Genomic DNA, 24,810 nt, shown 5'->3' on the forward strand with positions numbered 1-24,810 from the left:
GTGTCCTCCCTGGCTCTGTATTCCCTGCTTCTGTTTGGAGTGAAGCCTGCTGCAGTAACAGTAGCAGTTTGATAGCAAACCATGGTGTGGAGATGCAGTGAGTGTGGGCCTCACAGACTAAGACACTGGAGAACTTGCTGCCAGGTGCTGCCCCCTTTCTTTTTTCTGTCCCCTACATGGTGGGGCGGTGTCCTCAGGTCAGTCGCAGAAGGTGCTCCTTGAGAGTCTGTTTGAGACGCCTGTGCCCCACTTCTCTCTGCTCTACCTGTCTCTCCATCTTCCTCCTCCTCTCTTTCCTCTTCTCCTTTCCTTCCCCTCCCTTACCTTCCCCTCTCTCTTCCTTTCCCTTTGTTCTTCCTTCCCTAGTCCTTTCTCTTTTCCATCTCATCCCTTCTTGCCTCCTTCTTTTCCCTTCTTCCCCTCACCCTTCCCTCCCTTTCTTCCTCATCTTTTTCCTTTCCCCTCCTCCATTTTTCCTTTCCTAGGCCTTTCTTCCTTCCCCTTCCTTCCCCTTCTTCCTCCCTACTTCTGCTTTCTTTTCCTCTTCTTTATCTTACAGTCTCCCCATGTAGCCTAGGCTAGCCATGAACTCTGGATTTTCTTGTCTCAGCTTCCTGAGTTTTGAATTAAAGGCAAGTTCCACAACACCTGGCTGGCCAAAAGACCCAATTCCTTGTTGTTGTTGTTGTTGTTTTAGACAGCATGTCACTCTATAGCCTTCATTGGCCTGGAATTCACTATGTAGACCAGGCTGGTCTTGAACTCATAGAGATCTGCCTATCTCTGGCTCCTCAGTTCTGGGATCAAAGGTAGGTCCACCATACCTGACAAAACCCAGTTCTTTTTTTCTCTTTTTGTTTTTGTTTTTCAAGACAGGGTTTCTCTCTGTAGTGTGGCTGTCCTTGACTCTAGGCTGGCCTTGAATTCAGAGAGATCCAGATCCACCTACCTCTGTTGGGATTACAGGCAGGTGCCACTGCGTCTGGCCAAAACCCAATTCTTAATTAAAATAGGCCATTTTCATAATGTTGTGGGGAAAGACCTGCATGAAAATCATCATGATTCAGTAGCATCGGTGCTGATAATGATAAATAGCAAGGGCTTTGGGAGCGCTAGGCTTGGGAGGGAGTGCTGGGCAGATGGAAGACTGTTCTGTGCATAACACTTGGATGGACTCGTTAATGAAGAGATGGCTCTAGGCTGACCCTTGTGGGAGAAGGATTCCACTGGAGGAAGCATGCAAATATGAGCACTGCCCTAGGGCTTAGAGGGTGCTGGGTGTGGGTGGGGGTGTGGTGGGTATGGAGACTGTAGCTGGGATCTCCAGGTTTGGTGACGGTCTCTTCTCTTCTTTAAACCCTCTTCTGAGGTACGTTAAGCTCAGCAATGCAAGTTGAAAATCTTGATTAAGATGCTCAGGTTTTTATTTGCTTATTCTCTGGCAGCATCCCTCTTGAAATTTTTTCCTGCTCTTCACTCTTTTAGGTAAACATGAAAGGGGAGAAAATACATGATGCTGCTCTCTCCTGCCCAGGCTGTTGGGGGGCTCTCTCCTGCCCAGGCTGTTGGGGGGCTCTCTCCTGCCCAGGCTGTTGAGCAGGTCTAAAACCTTCACAGGCTTTCATTCATTCTTGCTACTTGTGTGCCTGTTTTTCTAGAGTTTGCTAGAGTGAGCGAGTCAGGCTCAGGGTGAACAGGCACTTGTGGGCTTCTCTGCCCCTGTGTGGCCCCTGCAGTAGCAGGGCCTTCTCTGAGGGAGCGGATATGTCAAGGGGAGATGACTATGAGACTTGGCCAGGCTGGAGAAATGGGCTACTACCATGGTCAGAAGCCTTATATTATTTTTCTGAGGAATTTGGATTTAGTCTTAAAGTTGCCAGGGAGCCTTCAAAAAATCTGAAATGTGTGAGGGGTGGAGGAAGGAAACCACAAAATCCATTTCCACCATGACTTTGTGTTGAGGAAAATGGACTGGGCTTGTACTTCACAGGGCAGTAAGTCCTGGTAGGAACTGTGTCACATGAGAACAGAGATTTTCTTTTTCTTTTTTAAAGGATTTAGTTTATTTTATGTGCATTAGTGTTTTGCCTTTGTGTATGTCTGTATGAGGGTAGCAGACCCTGGAACTGGTGTTTCTGGCAGTTGTGAGCTATAATCTGGGTGCCTGGAACTAAACCCGGGTTCTCTGGGAGAGTAGCCAGTGCTCTGAGCCTCAGAGTGCATGTCTTTAATCCAGCACTGGGGAAGCAGAGGCCAGTGTGTCTCTGAGTTCGAGGCCAGCCTGGTCTACAAAGTGAGTTCTAGAACAGCCAAGACTACACAGAGAAACTCTGTCTCAAAAAAGCAAACCAACTAAACCAAAAACCAAACCATACCAACCAAACAAAAAGTAACGCAGGTTTTTCAGGCCCTACTCCAGAACTGCTGACTCAGTGTGGGCTGGGCTGGCGAAGTCTGTTTCATTGATTGTTATATTCACTGATGGTGGAAAGGGGCAGCAGGTTCCAGGTTGTGAACTGCACTTCATATGAAGTATGGAGTTGATTTTATTTGGCATGTTCATTACATTTGTGCTTGATACTCATAACCGAAGGAAGCAAAATAGCATTTTGTGATTTAGCAATTGTTAGGAAACCTTATTCAAAGGTTTGAAAGGCTAAGATAGTGAGCTAATGTATTTGGAAAGGGGGAGGGAGCCTAGGGCCACGTAGACGAATAACTACAGACAAGCAGCCATGCTGGGATAGAGTAAAGTAAGAAGGACGTGATCTTGACTACCCTAGATGTTGGCTGTATATGGCATTGATTGAAATCGGGAAAACTTTTGAAGGTGCTATTTTAAAAAGGGACCCATTGCACTCCTAGAGAAGAGCTATAGGGGGCCAGTGGCTGCTGAGAGAGGGGGAATTGGCTTCCTCCAGGGATGGGCTCTCACAGGCGTTATGTGAACTCAGGTGGTCAGCCTTAGAGACATAAACACATGGACTTAGTACATTATGTATGTGTGTGTGTGTGTGTGTGTGTGTGTGTGTATGAATGAGAGGGGGGGAATGTGTGTGTGTATCTCTGTATTTCAGTCTTTATAGACAGACTAGCAGCTGACTTGCATTTAACCTAAGTTTGATTTGTTTTTCTTTGAGGGCTGTGGGTTTAGGTATATTATATGTATACATACACCCACAGATACTGTGTAATAATGATAGTTAGAGATCTTGTATTTGGGGGTAGAACATGGGAGGATGTAGAGGAAGGGGCTGGAGTAATATAGATACTTGCTCATGTATGAAGTTCTCAAAATAATAAAGCATTGCAGAAATACAAAGGAGACTTATGAATGTAGTGGCCACCTTCTGCGAGGCGAGGCAGTCAGACCACCAGAGTTCAAAACCAGCCTGGGCTCTAGTGTGAGACCCTGTGTCATAACAAGGTGAGGGCGAGAGCTGTCTTACAGATGGCGGTTTAATCGGAGCATCCTAGACAGCTAGCAGCACACAGCTGGTAAGCGGGACCTACTTCAATCTTTGTAGGCAGACTAGCACCTCACTTGCGTCCAGCCCAAGTTTTGTTTTCCTTTGAGGGTGTGAGGACCGTGGGTTTAAAAGTTACCTTTGTTGGAATATTGAATGCATCTGACAGTTTGCTCTGCTTTGCTCAGTGTCCAAAGGTTCAGATAAAGTAAATATTATGTAACTATTAAAATTGTGTCTTAATAGATGACTCACATATTTTTTCTCTTTCGAATTTTATCCCAGGACCCATCTGTTACCCAGGTGACAAGAAATGTGCCCCCAGGACTTGATGAGTATAATCCATTCTCAGACTCCAGAACGGTAAGATTGCTTTTCCTTGTGCTTCTTTTAAACGTTTAAATGGAAGTTAAATGGGGGATATTTTACTTATGTTTCTTTTCAGCTGATGGGCTAAGTGAATGTAAAACAAGCTGCGTGATGTGCTCTTTAGAATCTGAAAGTTAGGATTATTTTTCTTTTATGGGAAGGATATTGGTGGTAGGTGAAAATTACCAGGATGGTTCTAGAGAAGTCCCTCAGAAGTCCCATGCTGTAAGTTGAAGTGCTAACCCCCGTGCTCTGCAGACCTCCTTGCAGCACCTGGAACATTGGGGAGCAGGAGTATGCCTCTTGATGTCCGTGCTGTCTTAGCGGGACTGTGGGCAATGCTTTCTTACGATGGGGACTGTGTCTGGAACTTGTGACACTCTGCGCTTGTCATTTAGTCACCTTCCGCTGTCACAGCTTCCTTCTGGAAATCTGCTCGCTCTAGGAAGGAATGCTCTTCCTCTCAAGATTTAGCTTAGCAGAATAAGACAAGCTCTCGCTGGTGCTCTGTGTCTCTGTGTGCACATGAGGAGGGTACAAGGGACTGTCTCCTGCCACTCGTTAAGGTTGTAACCAGTTACGGTTAGGGCTTCTTATTAAAGCTTTTCTGATAGTTTTATTTGACCCAGGTTTTAGAACTACTGAAGTAGCTTTCTCCAGCAAGTAATGTTGTCCTCTGATTTGTGCTGCTATCTTAGACATTGCCCTCACCAGGTCCCTACGGTGGACGTTTGTGACTCTAGAGACATTAGTCGCCCCATCAACACTTTAGTTATATATGTGGATTTTACCATTCTCTCATGATCCTTAGTTGGTGGTCATCTCTTCTTGGTGGATATTTTTCATAGTGTAGATTACTGTGAAAGACATGTGGGTTTTGCTCAGGGATTTCTTCACTGTGTATTTTGTTGACTCTGTAGTTCCAAAAGAGCTTTGTACAATGTTGTGATTAAGAAGAAAAATGTATTGGTTCTTGTCCCCAGTTTTGGGTATATAGAACCTAAAACTTGTGGATTTGATGTACGACAATGAGGTGATTGGTGGCTTCGCATCCCTAGACGCTTCAGGGTGGGTCATGGTCACCAGAGTCCAAGCTTGATTAGATGGCAGGATCTAAGCTTGTGTCATAGTTAGCCTCAGGGGTCACTTGGGAGGAGGGAGACCCTGTCGAGTAAGTCCTCCAGTCAGATTGGCCTGGGGTGCGTCTATGGGGCATCTCCCTAATTGTTGATTAATGTAGGAGGATGGCCCACTGTGGGCGCTGCCATTTCTAGTCAGGTGGATCTGGACTGTCTAAAAAAGAGTAGCTGAGGCCGGGCGTGTTGGTGCACACCTTTAATCCCAGCACTCGGGAGGCAGAGGCAGGTGGATCGCTATGAGTTCAAGGCCAGCCTGGTCTACAAAGCGAGTCTAGGACAGCCAAGACTACACAAAGAAACCCTGTCTCAAAAAAACAAAACAACAACAAAAAGTAGCTGAGCCTAGTGCGGTGGTGCACACCTTCAGTGCTGGAAAGCCAGAAGCAGGCAGAGCTTTGTGACTTCAAGGCCAGCCAGGGTTACCTCAAGAGACCTATCTCAAACCCAACCAAACGAACTGTGACTTTGGAAGCAGCCCGGTAAGCAGCCTTCCTCCGAGACCAGTGCTTCGGTTTCTGCTCCAGGTTCCTGTCGCAGCTTCCTGGGATGATGCACCAGGAGTAAGTTAAGCAACAGAGAAGCACACTAGATGGAGGGGAGCTAGACTGAGTTTAATCACTGCAGCGGCCACTGATTTACCTTGTTATGTCTGTGCAGTGGGTCCTCTCCTCAAGGCGTCGGAGGGGTGGGAGGTATAGAAAGCCCATGGGAGTCTGGTCCACATCTCCTCCATGTTCTGCCCATGTATCTTTTCCATTGGTTGGTCCTGAATTGTACGCTGTATAACAAACTAGTAATAGTAAAGTAATATATATTTTTCTAGTTCTACGATTTTTTTCCCAGAGGATTCTGAAATGCAAGGAAGAGGCATTGGAAGCTCCTACCCCAGTCCCCCTCCCCCTCTTTATAACCAGCTGGTCAAAAGTACACCCTGCAGCTTGGAACTTAGGAGGAGCATCTGAAGTGCGGACAGACATGTATTGAACATGTAGCCCCTGAAATCCATGTCTATCCCTGGGCGGAGGTAGAATCAGAATTGAACTGAATTGTTCAGAGCACTCAATGGTAACCAGACAGTTGGAGAACTGTTTGGTAGATGTTGGGGGGATGCCTCACCCTCACATACTTGATCAGTAAAGGGTGCAAATAAAGATGAACTTTTGGGGTTGGTGTCCAGCCAGTGGCAGTGGGCCTCACAATGTGGGAGACCCTGGGTTCCATTTTCAGTAACCCCCCCCCAAAAAAAAAGAAAGAAAAGAAAACTTTTCATCTTAATTTCAAAGCCTTCACTTACCAGCCTCTGTTCAAGTATAGCACCTGTATCCCAGGACCACTGATATGGCATCCTGGGAAAGGCCAGTGGTCTCACATGATGTTGTGATTCACCCATCACAAACAGTGCTGTGGGTATGCAGGGGTCCAGCTTGGTAGCAGCTGCTTAAAGAGCGAGAACGAAAGGCTAGAGAGATGGCTCAGTGGTCCTGAGTGGTCCTGAGTTCAATTCCCAGCAAACACATGGTGGCTCACAATCATCTTAATGACATCTGGTGCCCTCTTCTGGCGTGCAAGTGTACATGTTTTCAAAACACTATGCTTAATGTAATTTAAAAAAAAAAAAAGAGCAAGAACGAGAGCAAACTGCTGTGCTCCATCCACTGTGGAGTCTGAGTGACTTGTGAGCTCAGAGCTCCTTCACGATTGCTGATAAGGAACGGGTAGTACCAGCTCTGCTGACAGCTCACTCTGTGCCCTTTTCACAGAAGTAGCTTTGGATTAGTCTTTATTCATTTTTATTAAGTTTCTCCTTCTGTGTTCGTGTTGGTGTGTGCTTGGTACAGAATGTTTGTAGCAGTCAGAGGAACAAGTGTCCTGAGGACTCAGATCCTGAGGCTCAACCCGGGCTTCCGGCTGAGCAGTAGGCACCTTTACCCACCCACTGGGCCGTTTGCCAGCCCTAGATGATTCTTTTTCAAGTGTCTGCTTTGTGTGATGAGCCTGTTCCCTGCTTTACTGTATCAGAGTCCCACAGCAGCATTCCAGATAGGTATTCTAAGTTTCCTTTTGGTTTGATTTTTGTTTGTTTTTCGAGACAGGGTTTCCCTTTGTAGTTCTGGCTGTCTGGAACTCCTTCTATAGACCAGGCTAGCCTTGAACTCACACAGATCCACCTGCCTCTGCCTCTTGAGTACTGGGATTTAAAGGCGTGTGCCACCACGCCTGGCTTGGAGTCATTTTTTTTTTTGATTGAGGCCTTCTCCTCTCTGATGACTTGGTGTTAAGTTGTCACAAGCCAGCACTTTGGCCATGAGTTTGAAAGAGATCAAGGAGGAATGTATGGGAGGCTTTGGAGGGGGAGAGGGAGTGGTGTCCTGGACTCTGTGTGTAGACCAGGCTAGCCTCAAAACAGAGATCCACCTGCCTCTGCCTCCTTGAGTCCTGGGATTATAGGTGTGCGCCACCATGCCAAGCTAAAAGAAGACTTCTTATATGTGAGTTGTTGTTGTTGTTGTTAAAACTTTATGGTAGTTAAAGTCTATAGAACAAAGAGCTGAATACTTTTATAATTTACACATGGATTCATAGAATTGTACATTCAAGAGTTTTCACAAGATGCCATATAGCGTATACAAAGCATCTGCTGCCGTGGAAGACTACTGAGCGCTTGAGCTGGGCCTAGTCTGAACTGAGATGTGCTGTGACTGCAGTCACCTTGAGTCAGGAGAATGACCTATGCTGTTTGAGTAGAAGGTTTTCTAGTGGAGATTATGTTGCATATGGCAGGTAGGCTCGCTGGCCTGCTTTGCTAGAGCAATGATTTGATCCTTGAGAACTGATGTGTGCACCAGGAATGTGTTTCCTTAACTAGATGATGGTTTCTATTATATTTTATGTTATGGTTCTCACTCATTGTAGCCATTGGTGATTGGAGTTCGTGGCTTCTGACAAGTTTTCTCCTGATAGATAATAAAAGGTGAAAGGCTGGGGACACGTGGGACTGGAATGCAGTGCTCTGGATAGAAATCTCTGGAAACGCTCTAGGGCCTCACTTGCTGTCAGGTTTCTATTCCTCGTGGAGGGTTGGTCTGGCTCCTTTTCTGGTTTGTTCCTTGTACCCTGTGCGGTTTCTCTCACAGATCTGTACCTTCAACAGAAAGGAGAGGCACAAGAAGGAGATTGCCAGGTGGTCATCTCTAACCATGGGGAACACAAGGAGCTGGCTTGTCTTTCACGTCCACCACACAGGGCGTGCAGTAGGTGGAGGGCCTGAACACCTGCATTTTAACCCAGCTCTGACCAGCTCGGGGTCATTTTAGCAAGTAACTTTAGGCAAGCATCTGAACTCCTTTGGGTTTTATTCATGTCTTACACGGGCAGGGAGGAAAGTATTGAGTTACGTAGTTTCTCCTGTCAGTGCAGGATAAAGCTTTTAGCTGCAGGACTGTCTGTGTGATTGCATAGAGCAGTTCTTGCTTCTAGTACTGGGGATGCCTTTTTTAAAATTTTTTCCTTTTAACACTGATCTGTCTCTTGCTGTGCACTTCCTGTTCTCCCTGCATCTCCCTAGTTTGGTGTTCTGGGAGCTCGCTACCTGTCCCTTCTAGGGCCAGTCTTTGTTTCCCGTCTCACTTAGCGACACTGGGCTTCTATTCTCCCGGTGTCCTAGTGGCTAGAAACACAAATGTTCTTGGGCTCAAATAGCTTCTGTTTGTAGATCTAATCAGCGGCCGCATCCTGTCACTTACTCCCTGAAGAGCTTTACCTGTCTGTCCTTTCAACTGAAACCAAGCTGTCCTAGTTCAGAAACTTGCAGAATGGCAAAATGGCCTCCAGTCTGTCTTCAAACTACTATTTATACTGTGAGGAGATTACTTTCTTAGAGGTCAGATTAGCTAGTGTACTTTCCTTCAAAGTGATTTATATAGTCTGTACATAGTAGTTTGGCATGTGGAGGCAGCAGATTTGAACCTAGCCTGTCTTAAATATAATTTTTCGGCTTATGGAAAGACTGAGAGGAAGCCCGGCTTGCTCCCGGTTACCTCTCTAGAGAGCCTTGTCCTAGACTGATGAGCTGTTTGTGTTAGCCAAAGCCATCTCCCCACAAACCACTTGGGGCTTCCACTGTTGTTGAGGGAATCAAGAGACTGTGTGATCATAATGCCTGGGTTTCCTAGGTTATCCTCATCTTTCAGCGGGTCAAGACAGCCGTGTACACAGATTGTCTGTTGTTTGACAAACTATCACAAACTCAGTGGCATGAACCAATTCAAGCTTATTCCACAATTTCTGTGACTCAGAAGTCTGGGCTCGTAGAGCTGACTCCTTTACTTAGTCTAAAGCTGTGGTCAAGGTATTGTCCATGTCAATTAATATATGTGTGTGGGTATGTGCTGTGAGTGCAAGTGCCCACAGGTGCCAGCAGAGGGCATCAAGTCGTTGGAGCTGGAGCTGTTCTGTGGTGCTGGGAACCAAATTTGGATCCTCTTGAAGAGCAGCAAGTACTGTTACTTGCTCAGCCATCTCTACAGCCCCCTTTGCTATATTCTTATCTGGAGATTTGACTAGGGAAGAATCTCTGCCAAGTTCATTGAAGTTACTGACAAAGATAATACGCAGAGCATATATAACTGAGAGTCTTAGCAATTTTCAGGCAGTTAATTGGTTCTTTCCTTGGGCACATATGTCACCTGCAGTTCCCAGGGGATACATAGGTGTCTCCAACATGACCATTTTGTCAGTCCCATAGAGCCTCATAGTCTACCCTGGGAAGATGAATTCTTAAAGAATGTAGTGGAGGGCTGGAGAGATGGCTCAGCGGATAAGAGCACCGTCTGCTCTTCCAGAGGTCCTGAGTTCAATTCCTGGCGACCACATAGTGACTCACAACCATCTATAATGTGATCTGGAGCCCTTTTCTGACATGCAGGTAGACATGTAGGCAGAATACTGTATACATAATAAATACATCTTTAAAAAAATGTAGTGGAATCCAGAGTAGGGCAGCAGTCTATCACCTTCACTGTGTGCTTCGGTGTTTTGTCAGTTTGTTACAAGCCATGAAATGCTTTCAGAAGGAGGAATCTGTTTCAAAGATGTGACCATCAATGGCGGAGGATCTTAGGGTTCACTTAAGAGTCCGAGTGCCACACTGGGAATAAGAGTATGTTAGGAATAAGGTTGTGTCCCTCTGTCTGTTCACCTCAGTTTTTACAAGGGTCAAAGTGGAACCCTAGGATACCTACCCCTGACTGCCCTTAAACAGCCACCAAGAATGCTGTCATTATGTCAGTCTGTGGCACTTCACACCTGCTGGTGTTTACTCCCCATAGTGCTTTGCGTGGCCCTTGTTCTGCCTCCTTTGTATTTGTCTGGAATTCTTCAAACTTGCGTTGTGTCCTTCAGGAGTCCCAGCCTGTCTCCAGGCCGTTTGTTCTCTTGTGAGTGCTTTTTCTCTTTTGTGCTATGGAAACACACCATACTGTGAGGATGCGTTATATTCTGCGCAGGTTTGGCAGAATGCCTAATACTGGGTAATTTATAGACAGCAGAAATTGACGGCCCACAGTTCTGGAGGCTGGGAATCCCAAGGTGCAGACATGGGCATATTCAGTGGGGTTGAGGGCCTCCTTCCTGGGGCCTGTGTTCCATTCTTGCTGTGCCCTCATGTAGAGGAAGAGGCCACCCAGCCTGCTCCCCGCCCAGCTTTGTTTTAAAGTGTATTCTGATGGGCGCTCCTCCGTGATGACCACATCTCCTCCTAAGGACCTTATGAACTGAAACCGTCGAGTGAGGTAAGGATTAGCTTCCCACATAAGACTTTGGGGTGACAAGTCCTTCAGGCATTAGAATTCTGCTTCTTGTGCATCCTTAAAAAAAAAAAAAGAAAAAAAAGGAAAGAAAATGAGCTGCCTTTTCTCTCGCAGTTCTAAACCAGGCATGACCGAGACGTAGCTGTCATGTTTCCCACTATTCTGAAAATTCCCGTCCTTGTATCCACATTAAATTTTAGTTAGGGGCCAGCAGCCATTGTGACTGACATCTAGTGACCTCCCCAACTTACCAGCTCTTATTTCTGTTCTTAACTTTTTTGTATCTTAATTCATCATCGCTCTTCCCAGAACTATCAGTGTTTCTAACTCCATTCCTATGCCTTGTTACTGACAATTTCCCCAAATGCTCACATCTTTTCCTTGGTCTTTTACATTAACTTCTGCCACTCTTTCCATTGTCATACCTCACACTTCTTTATTACAGTCACCAGCTATTTCATAATTACAAAGGTTTAAAATTGTGTGTACATTTATTTGGTCCTAGGAACTGAATGTAGGCCTTGCCCAGGTTAGGCAGATATTCTGCCACTAAGCTGTATGCCAGCCCCATAAAGTCTCGCACGCACGCACGCGCGCACACACACACACACGCCCACACACACACACGCCCACAGACAGGTCTCACTAAGGAACTCTGGTTGTCTTGGAACTCACTCTGTAGACCAACCTGGCATTGAACTCACAGAGAGCTTGCCTGCCTCTGCTTCCTGAGTTCTGGGATTAAATATGTGTGCCACTCATAATAGGATCGTTTTAAAGGCAAATAAATAGTGGTTTATTCTAAGCCAAATCATAAATGACTGTGGCCTAGAAACATGAATTAAAGTGCCCCAAATGACAAATTATATATGCAAGAGGTTGCATGAACTTTTACTTTTATGAGAGAAAGTTATAAACTAGACTGCTTTGGGAGAGATGTGAACCTTTACCCCTCCTAAGGTCCTAATGACAAAGCCAAGTTTATAATTTCATCACCATTCAGCTGGGGAACCAGTGAGTTTAATGGCCTTCACTACAGAGCATGGGTGAGGGGTGACTGACAGGAGTGTGCGTGGGAAGTTTTCACTCTGCATGGATAATGGCTCCCCCTAGGCCACTTCCTCTAGTCTCCCCAGCCTGTATACCCGACCACCTCCCCAAGACTTTAAGTGTTCCATGCAGTTAGAGCAAAACTGCATAAAAGACGGCTGGGGGCGGGGCGGGTGGGGAGGGGGGGCAGTGGCTGACACTGGCTTGGTATGAACATGCTGTGGTTTGAATAAACTTGGCCTGGCCTGGACCCATTGTTGTAAGTGACAGTGTAGCTTTACTGCCCTAACCTGACCCAGCCCTTGCCCTCCTGGTCACCTCCTCAGCAGCAGCCACTGCTGGTTAAACTCTCTGCCTTCCCCACCAGCCATCATCCCGTTGGGACCGTGAGTTCATAATGTAGCCTTTTTCAGACTGGCCTCTGCCTGGCGTGCGTCTAAGCTTCCACTCTGTCTTCTCGTAGCTTGCTGCTCATTCCTTTTTAGCTCTGCATAATCTATCTTGGGCCCGCTGCTTATGGATCCATTCACCTACTGAAGGAAATGTGGTGACTTCCAAGGCCCTACTATGAGGGAAAAAAATGCTCTATGTAGCTTTTACTGTGAGCATAAGCTTTCAGCTCATTTGGGTAAACACCAAGGGGCATGATTGCTAGATCAGAAAGTGTATGTTTAATTTATTTTTTTAGTGTGTATATATATTTGATGTTTACAATATGATTTAATGAAATACAGGTACTGAAATAGTAAAGTAAATTAACCATCAGTTCATATAATTACTCTTTTTTTAGCACAGCAGCTAAAACCTACTCAGCATGGATTTCATATGTGGCTTGGTTCCACCTCCTCCGACCCTCACGCTGTCATCACAGCAGTAGACTTGCTCGTCTTGTGAATTTCCTTCTTGGTGTCCTCTGGCCTTCATCTTCTCCTTTCCCGCCCTCCTTCCTCCTCGCCTTTTGTAGTCACCATTTTGTACTCTCTGTAAACTTTCTTTTTAGATTTCATATGTAAATGAGATCATGCAATAGTTTTCTTCCTGTGTCTGGTGTATTTCACTTAGCGTAATCTCCGGTGGGTTCATTAATATGGCAAAAGGGTCTGTCAATGTTTTTGAGAGCCAAATAATTAACAAACTGCCATTTCTTTATCCATTGTGTGCTGCTTGTCAGTAATGTTAAACAGGGCATACTGTGAGATGATTGTGTTTTCTTCCAGTTTGTACTGGAGGAGGGATTGCTGACTCGCACAGTAGCCTTGCTGTCTTCCCAGGTTGTATAATTTATTTAACAAAATAAGTGCATGTGTCTATTGGATGCAGTGTAGAGTTTTGTTCTACGTATGCTTTGTGTAATGATCACCTCAGAGCCACTGCCAATTCCTATAATGGGTGTCCCAGTCATTGCGTCCCGCCAGCAGCGGAGAGGATCTCCTTCGTCTTTCTGATTTTGGGTACTCGTCATCCTGGCAGTGATGAAGGAGATGTTGTCTTCATGTGGTTTTGATCTGCGTTTCCCTGATAGCAAATGATGTTGAAACTTCATGCCCCTGGTGGCCATGTTATGTCTTATTTGGTGAAATGCTTACTCGGGTCTTTGTTTTCCCACTAGTTACAAAGTGTAGACATGACCCTCTTGTCATATAGTACTATATGAAAATGTCTGTACTCATTTACAACTGTCGCTTCGTCATGTTGGTTGTTTTTAGTTTGATGTAGACCCATGTATTTAATTTTGCCTTTTTGGCCTAAGTTTTGTTGTGACCTGAAACAGTCATAGCCAAGGCCACTCGCTGTCCAAGAGCTTTCCCCTGCGCTCTGCTAGTTCTGTAGTTTCTGGCGGCAGGTTTGTGTGACCACTATAGCTTTGTAATTTAACTTCAAGTCAGGAAATATGATGGTACTAAATTTTTCATAATTTAGTGACTCCTGGGGGCCTCTGTATAGCTGTATGCGAATGCTAGGATTTCCTCCCTACTTCTGTGAAGAATGTCAGTGGAAATTTATGGAGCTTACACTGGACTATGCACTGCTGTGGGTACAATGAACATTTTAACAATAGTATTATGATCTATAAGCATAGGCCCATTTTTTCATTTGTGTAACAACCCCCCCCCCTGGTTTCACTCTGTAACATCCCTACCTGTCTTGGAGCTCTCTTTGTAGACCAGGCTGGCCTCAAACTCACAGAGATCCCCCTGCCTCTGCCTGCCTCTGCCTCTGCCTCTGCCTCCCAGTGCTGGGATTAAAAGCATTCGACACCATGCCCAGTTCCATTTTTGTTTGTTTGTTTGTTTGTTTTTTCAAGATAGGGCTTCTCTGTGTAGCCTTGGCTGTCCTGGACTCACTTTGTAGACCAGGCTGGCTTCGAACTCACAACGATCCACTTGCCTCTGCCTCCTTAGCACTGGGAGTAAAGGCGTGCGCCAGTATACACACCCACCCCTCCCCACCCCCGTCTCCGTTTTTTTTTTCTCTTTTTAGTTAGTGTTTTGTAGTTATTTTGTTGTTGTTTTTGTTTTTCTCATTAAAACAAGTACCGAAGATGATGACTGTATAGAGAAAAGCTTTCTTTTGGCTCTTGGTTTGGGAGGGTCCAGCTGTAACTGGCTGACCCTGTGGGCCTGTGGCAAGGCGTATCACAGTGTGACATTGCGGTGGAACAAAACCACTCACCTCATAGCTGGGAAGTGACAGAGAGGAAGAGGGTTTGCATCTGTCATAGTGTTGGAGGACCCTGCTGTTTGAAGTCTCTGTCCACCACGACAGGAGCTGGATGGAGGCCTCCCTCCCTCCCTCCCCCAAGCAGGGCCTCCGACTCTCTGCCCGCCCTCATCTGGAGAGTGTCATTAGCCACAGATGCTTCTGACCATATCTGAAATATAAGCTTTGACACAGTTCGCTGCTAGCACTCTCCCCCTGCACCTTCGGGATAATTAGGTACTATGTTCCCGTTAATATGATAGGAGCGTACTTCCCAATGCAAAAAAGCATTCCTGGCCCTTCAAGCCCTAGCCAATAGTGTACATTGCCCTGGGAACCCTCTAACCAACCCCCAGGAACCATATATATATATATAGCCTTTGTTCATATAGCCTTTGTTCATTCTGAATGAAGTCTAGCTAAAGCTGGTCCCAAAATGTCATTATGGCTTGTGGGCCATCTGAATCCCTTTGTCCCTAGACTGGTGGCCAATGATCCCCAGGAAGAGGGAGCCCAGCATCATCTCCTTCAAGTACCCCAGCCCTCTGCCGCCACCACCACCACCACCACCACCACCACCACCACCACCACCACCATTGCCATAACCTAAATAGTTCCACAAAGCCATACCTTCACCTTTTAAAGCCGCTTTTTCCTAGATACTTTATTTTCTTAATGCTATCATAATGGAAGCACTTCCTGGTTTCTTTTCCGGTTAGGGCTATACAGATGGTACCGGCTTTGTTGGTATTGCACACACAACCTTACTATGTTCATCTCCTGGTTCTAATATTTGTACAGTGGCTTCAACACACAGAATTTGGCTCTCTGTATAAAGAGGTAGTTTTACATTTTTGATGAGCACACCCTCCTCCTTCCCTCCCTCCCTCTCATGTCCAGTGGCTTTTCCTTACACCTATAGTACTAAGCTAAACAGGAGTAGAGGGTTAGGTGAGCCTCCTGTCTTGCCCTGGCTCTTGAGGAAAAGCTTTTTCTTTCTTTCTTTTTCTTTTCTTTCACGCATTGGGTGATGTGGAGATTTCCCAAGTAGTCTTGTGTATGCGGAGGGCATTCCATTCAGGATGAGCTATGGGAGTTTTTGCCATAAGTATGTTAGATTTTTGTGAACATGTTTTTCTTTCTCTGTCAACAGAGATGATCCCGTAAGGTTGGTTTTCATTTCTGTGCTGTTGATACAGTGTTTGTGTTGACTGACTGTAGCAAAGCAGCCTGCCGTAGGGACAAACCCGCTTGATTGTGATGTCTGATGGTTAAATGTGTTGCTGAAGGTTGTCTGCTGCTGTGTCCCACTGAGGGTTTGGCATAAATCTCCTTAGAGAGGTTGGCCTGTTCCCTTTCTTTTCCCTCTTTTCTTTCTTTTTGAGACAGGGTTTCTCTGTGTGTAGCCCTGGGTGTCCTGAACTCACTTAGTAGATCAGGGTGTCCTTGAACTCACAGACAGAGATTTGCCTGCTTCTGCCACCCTGAGTGCTGGGATTAAAGGTGTGTGCCACTACTGCCTGACTATTTTCTTTAGTTTTTTTTTTTTTTTTTTTTTTTTAAGATTTGTGTATGTCTATTCTGTGTTGTGTTGTTTGTTGTGTGTGTGTTTTGTTGTCTGTACTGTGTGTTGTATTGTCTGTTATGTGTTGTGTATGTGTTTGTGTGTTTTGTTATCTATACTATGTGTTGTATTGTGTGTTGTATTTTCTGTGTTATGTGTTATGTGTGTTAGTGTGCATGTTTTTTACATGTGAATGCAAAACCTTTTTGAAGGTATCTGTTCCCTGGTGTTTCAGGTGGTTGTCAGCTGCTCAGCAGGTTCTTTACCAAAGCGTTTTCTTACTTAGTGATTGATGTGGGAGGGTCCAGTCCACTGTGAATGGGGCTACCCCTGGGCAGGTGGTCCTGGGCAGGCCATGGGGAGCAAGCCAGTAAGCAGCACCCCTCCACGGCTTTTTACATCAGTTCCTACCTTGAGTTCCTGCCCTGACTTCCTGGGTGATGGACTACAAATGCATGTTGAAATAAACCCTTTCCACTCCAAGTTGCTTTTTGCCATGTGTTTTATCACAGCAGTAGAATAGCTAGGACTGGGCTCCTGACCACTGAGCCATCTCTCCTGTTCCTGGTCTTCCTTTTTTAAGGTGTCTTAGGTGTCAAAGTAATTCATTAGCCTCATAAAATATGCATGTAAATATTCCCTTTAGCTCAATTTTGGGAAAAATTTAAGAAATACTGACAGGAGCTGGGCCCAGCGGCACATTCTGGTGGAGAAGGGTCAGGGGTTTAAGGCCAGCCTGGGAAATACAGAGAGATTATGTCTCCACACAAAACAAACACGAAGGAAAAACTGGCTTTAACTCAGAGTGCTTGTGGAACTCAGGTGTGGGATTGATCCTTGGTCCCTGCTGCTCCGAAGGCTCTTGATTATTGCTCCATCTTTATTGTCCACGTAGTCGCGCTTTCTATTGCTTGCTGACTCAGTGTCCGTGCGCTCGGTTGCTCTGGGAGGAGTTTGTGCTTTCCCTCTGGGCTTGCCAATGTCGTTTGAGTAGAATTCTTGTTAAGAATGCCTTATGAGTCTCTTAATTTTTCTGGCATTCTGTGGTAATTTCATTCTTTAAATTTTGAGTAGTCTCTGGTGTTTTTAGTCCATTTAAAGATGATCAACCTGCCTTATTTTCTTAGCTTAATTAATTGCTATCTGTAGTTTTTCTGACTTATTTGCTTTTTTGGTTTTCCTATTTCCTTCCTCTTGTTGATTTGAGCTTAGTTGTTTGTAAATGCAACATCCTGATCCACCTTGGGCTACTCTGCAGTCCAACCTTTGTGTGGGAGTCTGTAGCTGCTGGTGTTTGCTACTTCGTGGGTTCCTTTTTCTCTTCCACCCTCTCCACCCTTTACTTCTTACCCCTTTGAATCCCTAACCCTAGATAGGAGAGAAAAAAGAAGAGAGAGAGAAGGGGTCATCACATCGCTCTTAGACTGCTTCCTGCTGACCAGGGCGTTGAGGTCCTTGGGGCAAGTTGGATCTTCTCCGTCAGGATGCCTAATTTCTTCTTCTTGTCTCTTTGCGCTCAACTACTTGACAAACCACAACCAATAGCATCCAGCCACCAACCAGCAACCCACCTATGGGCTCTAGCATTTGTATATCTTCTGAAAAGTTCCCAGAATTGCAGAATTCACACATTCACAGAAACTATGTGCCACTGGCAAAACCACATTCCTGCTAGAGTGCAAGGCAAACAAATCACAGTCACCTGCTGAGAAGCAGCCCCATATCCCACACCTGAGATTAAAATGAAAATCTCATAGTATTTCTGTGTTTTTAAAAGAATCCGAAATTCTCAATCCTCACCTTCCTGGTGTCCTTGGCAGCTTTGGAAGATGTTGCTTCCTAAACTAAGAATCAGTGAAGCCGGGGGAAGGGTTTATATCAACAACAATACATATGTGTGTTATGCTGACATGTTTCTCGTGTGTCTGCAGAGGGACCTGCATGGAGGAAAAAGCTTGTCCCAGGCTATTGCCTGGGCTCAGCTGCCTGAGCCACCTTCCTGCCTCTGTGGTACCCAGTGAGGATGCTTGTCATCTTGAGAGTATGTGCCCTGTAGACCTCTTACCTACTGTCCGGATGTCCCCCTACCCTGCCCCTTTTCTTGCTGTGGCTGAATGGCTTTGAGGCTCCCCTTCAGTGGGCTAGCCCCAAAGAGTTTTTACAAAGCCTCGCTACCTGGTTGCTGTCATTCTTGTTACCAGGGATGCACAGAGTGCCTCCTTTCTCTTCAGTTCACAGTCCAGTGGCCAAGGGCTCCCTGTTGTGTTTCAGCTACATTTGGAGCTTGCTTCTCTTGAGGTTTCTAGCCAAGAGTCAGTCCTGTAAACCAACTGACGTTGGCTTTCATTTTTCCAGCTCTTCTGTGTTTTCATCTTACAGGAAGGAAGCAGTGGATGATGTTATTAGATTTTGAACCATTTTGAAAAATCTTTGCTTGGTACATTTAAGCCATTGGCATTCAAAAAAATTATGTGTTTTTCTCTTCTTTCTTAACACATTGGTCTTGTTTGCTTTTACTTTCTAGAGTTTGCAAACTCACTTAAATCCAAATAAATGCACACAAAGTAACTCTGATCCCCTTTGGGGCAGTGTGAGTACCCTACTGTAACAGGGTTAGTGGTCCCCGCTTTGATCCGTATATCATTTCTGCTCTTCTTCTCACTCCTTTGTGTGTGTAACGAACACATTGACATGTCGAGGCGGATGCGTATGACTTGATAGTGAGAGGTGCTGTACTGGCAGTTCAGGCCAAGCATTTTCTGCTAGTTAGTTGATGGGAAAATAAGCTTTTGCTTTTCCCTTACACGTCTCCGCAGATGTCTCAGCTCTGCCTCTCTAGCACTGGGATGTCAAGTGCGCCTCGCTACACCCAGCGTTTTAAGGCGGGTTCTGGCATCAAATCCAGAGCCTTGTGTTTGCAAGGTGAGGGCTTTGCTGACTGAACGGTGTCTCCAGGTCTGTGGAGCGATTCACAGTTCCTACTGCTGTGCTCATGGGTCATTTGTGCTCTAGTGAACCGTTCAGTTTAGGGGCAGCGTTCTGCCCTGTGTCCTCACATTTCCTAAGGTATGCATGGGGCAGGGGCTACAGAATTTTCAATTTGTTCATTCTTTTACCTCTTGGAGTGATGGAGCCCACACTCATATGTAGGGCCGGAAACTGTCTCCCTTACCAGCCACTGCTTTTGCTTTTTGTTTGTTTTTAAATCCAGATTAAAATCAGGAGCCTTTAGCACAGCCTGCTACCTGGCTGCTCTTCTTCTGCTCTGCATGTCTCATATCATGTGCCAGCACACAGGCCCCACCCTTCTGTTTGGAATGGCCTTTCCCCAGGAAGACCTCCCTTCCTCATGACTTCACTTTCACAGAAGGATCCACACTCACCTCACACTGGAGACCCATCGCTCCATGGCCCTGTTGTTCTAAGACGCTGCTTGTTATTTATGAAATTATTTACTAAACTGCAAGCTCCGTTCCATACTTGTGGCCAGTGCAGTGATCAGTGACTGTTGGTGAATGTGCGGACGAAGGGGCATGATGTTTAGGGCCGGCTTCTGCACCCCTACTGTGTGCAGCCTCCTGGCCTGCACCCCTACTGTGTGCAGCCTCCTGGCCTGCACCCCTTCTCACTGTGCAGCTCCTCTCAGTCCTTACCGAGCCCTTAATAAGTTTAGCATGGTTATTGACTGAAATAATTCTGTCTACTTGTCCTGGTTTTTAAGAAGTGCATATATCTGTCCTTGTCCTTAATAGCAAAGGGCTCCATGTACGCATAGCCACAGCCAGCTGTTGCCTGTGAAAGGCTAAAAGCTAAAAAGTCCCAGAATTCCTTGGGGGCAGTTCCGTTGGGAGGCACACCATAGTGGTAATAGAAGCAACCTCAGGAAATCCCGTTTCTTTTTTCTTTTTTTAAGATTTATTTATTATTATGTATACAGAGCTCTTCCTACATATACACCCTCAGGCCAGAAGAGGGCACCATACCACATTATAGATGGTTGTGAGCCACCTTGTGGTTGCTGGGAATTGAACTCAGGACCTCTGGAAGAGCAGTCAGTGAGTGCTCTTAACCACTGAGCCATCTTACCATCCCCCAAGTTTCTTGTGTAAGGGTCACCGAGGAGGTTGTTTAACATGTTATCCAGTGTAAAATGCACAGCCCTCCTCTTTAAACCCCTGGTTTGTGTCTGGTTAGGCCTAGAGTCTGCATTTTCATGTGTCTGAGGTTTCTGAAGCCCCAGAGCATATGGTGACTGCACAAAAGCACATTCCATAGACGCAGAGCATGAGAAGCACGGGGCTGTTTGAGGATTAGATGTTTAAACTCTGGAAGTACGTGGAGGAGGCCTGAGAACAGACAGTTTTAACTACTTGATTAGCATATGTCGATTATTCATGCCCGTGGGTCTCATGCGTGTCCACGATGCACGTCGCTTCCTCACCCCATTCCTCTCCTGTCTTCCTTCCAGCCCTGATAACCTCCATCTTTTCCCCAATTTGTCCTCTTTTTACTTTTAGACTTGTGTGTGTGTGTGACCAGTGAGTTAGATTAGGGTTGTCTGTAGGAACATGAGTAAAGGTCTGTACACAGGAGCATGCATACATACCTTACAGTGGCTGTGGCGCTGCATGTCTCTCCCTCCCCCTTGGCTGCTGGGAGTGCCTGAGCCATGAGCCCCTCCCCCTTCCATGGCAGATGCTGACTGGTCTCCTTCAGGATTTCCCTCTTGTTTTTCAGGTGGACATTCCTTCAGTGAGAGTTAGTCATAGCAGGGCTCTTCCATTTTTATCTTGGCTCTAAAGGAGGTGGTGAGGTGTGGTTCCTTTTCTCTTGACTGACACTCCTGAGACAAAAATTAACAAGAGCGAAGCATGACTAATTTATTTGATTAAAGTTTGACGTGATACAAAGCTTTCAGAAATGTAGACCCAGAGATTCAGGGGAGACCTTTGTGGTCACACATGATGCAGGATGGGCAGCGGTGTGGAGGGCATTACTTAGTGGGGACCCGGCCAGGTGTGGAGCTATCTCTTGATCTTTTTTTTTTTCCTTCTTTTAATTATGCATGGGTAAAAGCATCTTATATGTGTTTTAAAAACATAAATAAACGTAAATGGCACTCCATATCAAATGAACAATTCTACAAGTTAACAATTCTAAATGAATGAATTTAGATTCCTTTGTGCACAAATTGTGTGTGTGAGTGAGTGAGTGAGTGTGTGGTGTGCATCTGTGTTTCTTATGGCTTTTCTTTGTTTCTTCCTGTTTGTTTTGTTCTATTCTGCTCTTTATTTTATTTTATTTTTTAAATATTTTATTAATTTATTCATATTACATCTAAATTGTTAGCCCATCCCTTGTATCCTCCCATTCCTCCCTCCCTCCCGCTTTCTCCCTACTCCCCTCCCCTATGTCTGTGATTGAGGGGGACCTCTTCCCCCTGTATATGCTCATAGGGTATCAAGTCTCTTCTTGGTAGCCTGCTACCCTTCTTCTGAGTGCCACCAGGTCTCCCCATCCAGGGGACATGGTCAAAAATGGGGCACCAGGGTTCGTGTGAAAGTCAGTCCCCATTCTCCACTCAACGGTGGAGAATGTCCTGTCCATTGGCTAGATCTGGGTAGGGGTTCGAAGTTTACTGCCCGTATTGTCCTTACCAGGAAAGTGGGTCAGAGGGGAGGACATCCTATTGGGACTTTAGGTGAGAGAAGCATGGGAGAATGGGGAAATAGAAGGATCCAGAGGGTCTTAGAAACCTACGAGATGTCTCTTGGTCTTTCTGTGTACCTAGCTTCCTTCCCTCTGGGCCTTTTGGGTGTGAGGCAGGAGTTCTCTGGAGTGAAAACTTGGTAGGAAGGAGGAGAGGACTTTCTAGCTTGGCTTGGGGAGATGGAGAGATGGGAAAGAAGAGAGAAGGCCATGCTTCTCCATCCTACTGGTACTCCGTGTTCCGGGATGCAGTGCATCTGACCTGACCGGTTCTCATGTGGCCCTGGCTGCACTCACATCCCACATGAACATGAGTCTCTTTGGTACACTGTATCTGAGCTCCCTGTCTGCTGTCAGGAAGTCACCTCATGTTTTCACCTAAGATTCTCCGCCCCCTTCCCCCATGATGTCTCCATTAACTTTCTTAAAACGCTGGTTTGTGTTTTGGAATTTCCAGTGTGAGGATTCCTGTCTTCCCATCCGGCTTGGACACGGACTCATCTCTGTGTTCCTCTCTTAGGTGTCAGGTCCCTGGACCCGTCGTCATCAGGAGTAACTGCGCCAATGTTGTGTGTTTGGTTTCTGCACTGTGTTCTGTCTTCATACTCCCTTCCGCTCCCTTAGTTAACTCATCATCCCTACATTGTCTGTAGTTTAACTATCAGACAACGGTTTCCACTGAAGGGAGTTTTAGAGGTTCCATTTGTATTGCTTTCCCAGGCCCAGCGCAGCTTAGGCCTGGAGACCTCACTGGACAGCGAGGGAATGAAAAGCTGGCGTCACGTGCGCCATGCTCCCTCTGACGGGCTGAGCACCAACTGTGAAGCAGCCGTGACCTCAGCTACTTTACTAAGTGGGGCAGCGGCAGGGGTTCAGGGCTTCGTCTCAGTCTCGGGAGGAGGCAGCTGCGGTTGCTAGTTCTTGCACATGCTGCTCGGTCTTCAGAAACACTCAACGCCAGAGGAAAGCTTTCCCACCCACTGAGCCTCATCCAGGGAAGGCCGTGCCCATGCTGTCACCACTCACTCCCTCAGGACCTCACCCGCTCTTCACACATTGACTCTAGGCGTTTTTGGCTTCCCAGATCATTTGGAGACCAGTTTGATAAGTTTTGACCATCACTGCCCTAGTTAAGCTCTTGTTAACCTCACATATATTAAACAGCTCTACTTTGTATTTGATTATGTGTGAACAGTTTTACCTTTTATCTTGGCCGAGGGTGGCTTGTTTCTTTAGATGCTTATTAAATCCTGACTCAGTTACTTTTTAGAACTCTGAGAAAATTCTTTGAAGTCTCATTTTAGGGCATTTTCCCATACTTTGACCAGGAAAGCATGGGGTCCCCTGTAGTGAAAATGTAACCATAGAATGTTTTGTTTTAATGAATAGTATGAATTCTGGCCCTAAATTTCTACCTTGGTAGGTCTATGATGAGGGATTTTCAGGGGGTTGTCTTTTCTGCCTCCTCTGTGTGGAGGATGGTACATGTAAATATTCCCATCACTTCTCTCTCTCTCTCTCTCTCTCTCTCTCTCTCTCTCTCTCTCTCTCTCTCTCTCTGTGTGTGTGTGTGTGTGTGTGTGTGTGTGTGTGTTTCTTCTCCCGCATTCACTGAGGGACTCATCTTCACGTAGTCCTGGTTCTCCCTTGCTCTGCCTCAGTGCCGGCCTCTGCTTTAAACTGCAGCAATCTGGAGAGTGGCAGCCCCTCAGAGCTTTTCTTTTGAGGACTTTTCTTCCCTTCTGCCCTTCCAGGATATCTTAGCCTAGTTACGTTTTTTTGGCACATTACTTAAATGAGTATTGAACTAGCACTTTTAGATACTGTATACCTTGGTTCTCTACAAATGTGTGGTCTGCCATGTAGCTAAAGTATCAGTCTTGGTCTGGAGTGGGGATTCAGCACTTAAGACTACTCACTGCTCAACCGTGAGGACCAGAGTTTGGAGCCCAGCACCTGTGTTGTTGCTCACAGATGCCTGTAGCTGCAGTTCTGAGAGCACAACGCCCTCTCTGGCCTCCCTGGACACTCCCATGCTTGTGTATATAACTCACACACACAGCATGAGTGGCTTCTTGTCTGCTGCTTTTAGGTGAGAGGTGAAGATGTGGGAGGTTTAGGAACCACTGCCATAGTAGTTAGGCAAAAGGTCTTTCCCTAGACTTGCTCCTGGCCTGAGGTGACCACGTGTCCCTTAGTTGAAGAAACCCTGAGTCCTAAAGCTGAGTATAGGTCTAGCTAACACCTGCAAATGGGAAGAAGCAAGAGAGGCTTGCCGGTCCCTGGTGTTGTGAGCAGTGAGAGGCTAGCCCGTCCCGGTGTTGTGAGCAGTGAGAGGCCAGCCCGTCCCGGTGTTGTGAGCAGTGAGAGGCCAGCCCGTCCCGGTGTTGTGAGCAGTGAGAGGCCAGCCCGTCCTGGTGGTGTGAGCAGTGAGAGGCCAGCCCGTCCCGGTGTTGTGAGCAGTGAGAGGCCAGCCCGTCCCGGTGTTGTGAGCAGTGAGAGGCCAGCCCGTCCCGGTGTTGTGAGCAGTGAGAGGCCAGCCCGTCCCGGTGTTGTGAGCAGTGAGAGGCCAGCCCGTCCCGGTGGTGTGAGCAGTGAGAGGCCAGCCCGTCCCGGTGGTGTGAGCAGTGAGAGGCCAGCCCGTCCCGGTGGTGTGAGCAGTGAGAGGCCAGCCCGTCCCGGTGGTGTGAGCAGTGAGAGGCCAGCCCGTCCCGGTGGTGTGAGCAGTGAGAGGCCAGCCCGTCCCGGTGGTGTGAGCAGTGAGAGGCCAGCCCGTCCCGGTGGTGTGAGCAGTGAGAGGCCAGCCCGTCCCGGTGGTGTGAGCAGTGAGAGGCTAGCCCGTCCTGGTGGTGTGAGCAGTGAGAGGCTAGCCCGTCCTGGTGGTGTGAGCAGTGAGAGGCTAGCCCGTCCTGGTGGTGTGAGCAGTGAGAGGCTAGCCTGTCCTGGTGGTGTGAGCAGTGAGAGGCTAGCCTGTCCTGGTGGTGTGAGCAGTGCCTGCTGTTCAG

The 24,810-nt window shown here is 46.6% G+C and overlaps 1 protein-coding gene across 2 annotated transcripts in view; it reads left to right on the forward strand.

Annotated features, from left to right (window-relative positions):
- SCAMP1 (secretory carrier membrane protein 1) overlaps nucleotides 1-24,810 on the forward strand; it is an 89,385-nt gene that overhangs the window by 34,705 nt on the left and 29,870 nt on the right. For both annotated transcript variants that reach the window (XM_084802578.1, XM_084802577.1), the window contains exon 2: nucleotides 3,753-3,830. Coding sequence is in view for 1 of the 2 variants with exons in the window: in XM_084802577.1 (XP_084658703.1) it covers nucleotides 3,753-3,830 (78 nt within the window). In the remaining variant the exon portion in view is untranslated. The remainder of the gene's footprint in view (nucleotides 1-3,752; nucleotides 3,831-24,810) is intronic.

This window comes from Acomys minous (assembly GCF_964271855.1).
Source record: "Acomys minous genome assembly, chromosome: 11".
NCBI lineage: Eukaryota > Metazoa > Chordata > Mammalia > Rodentia > Muridae > Acomys > Acomys minous.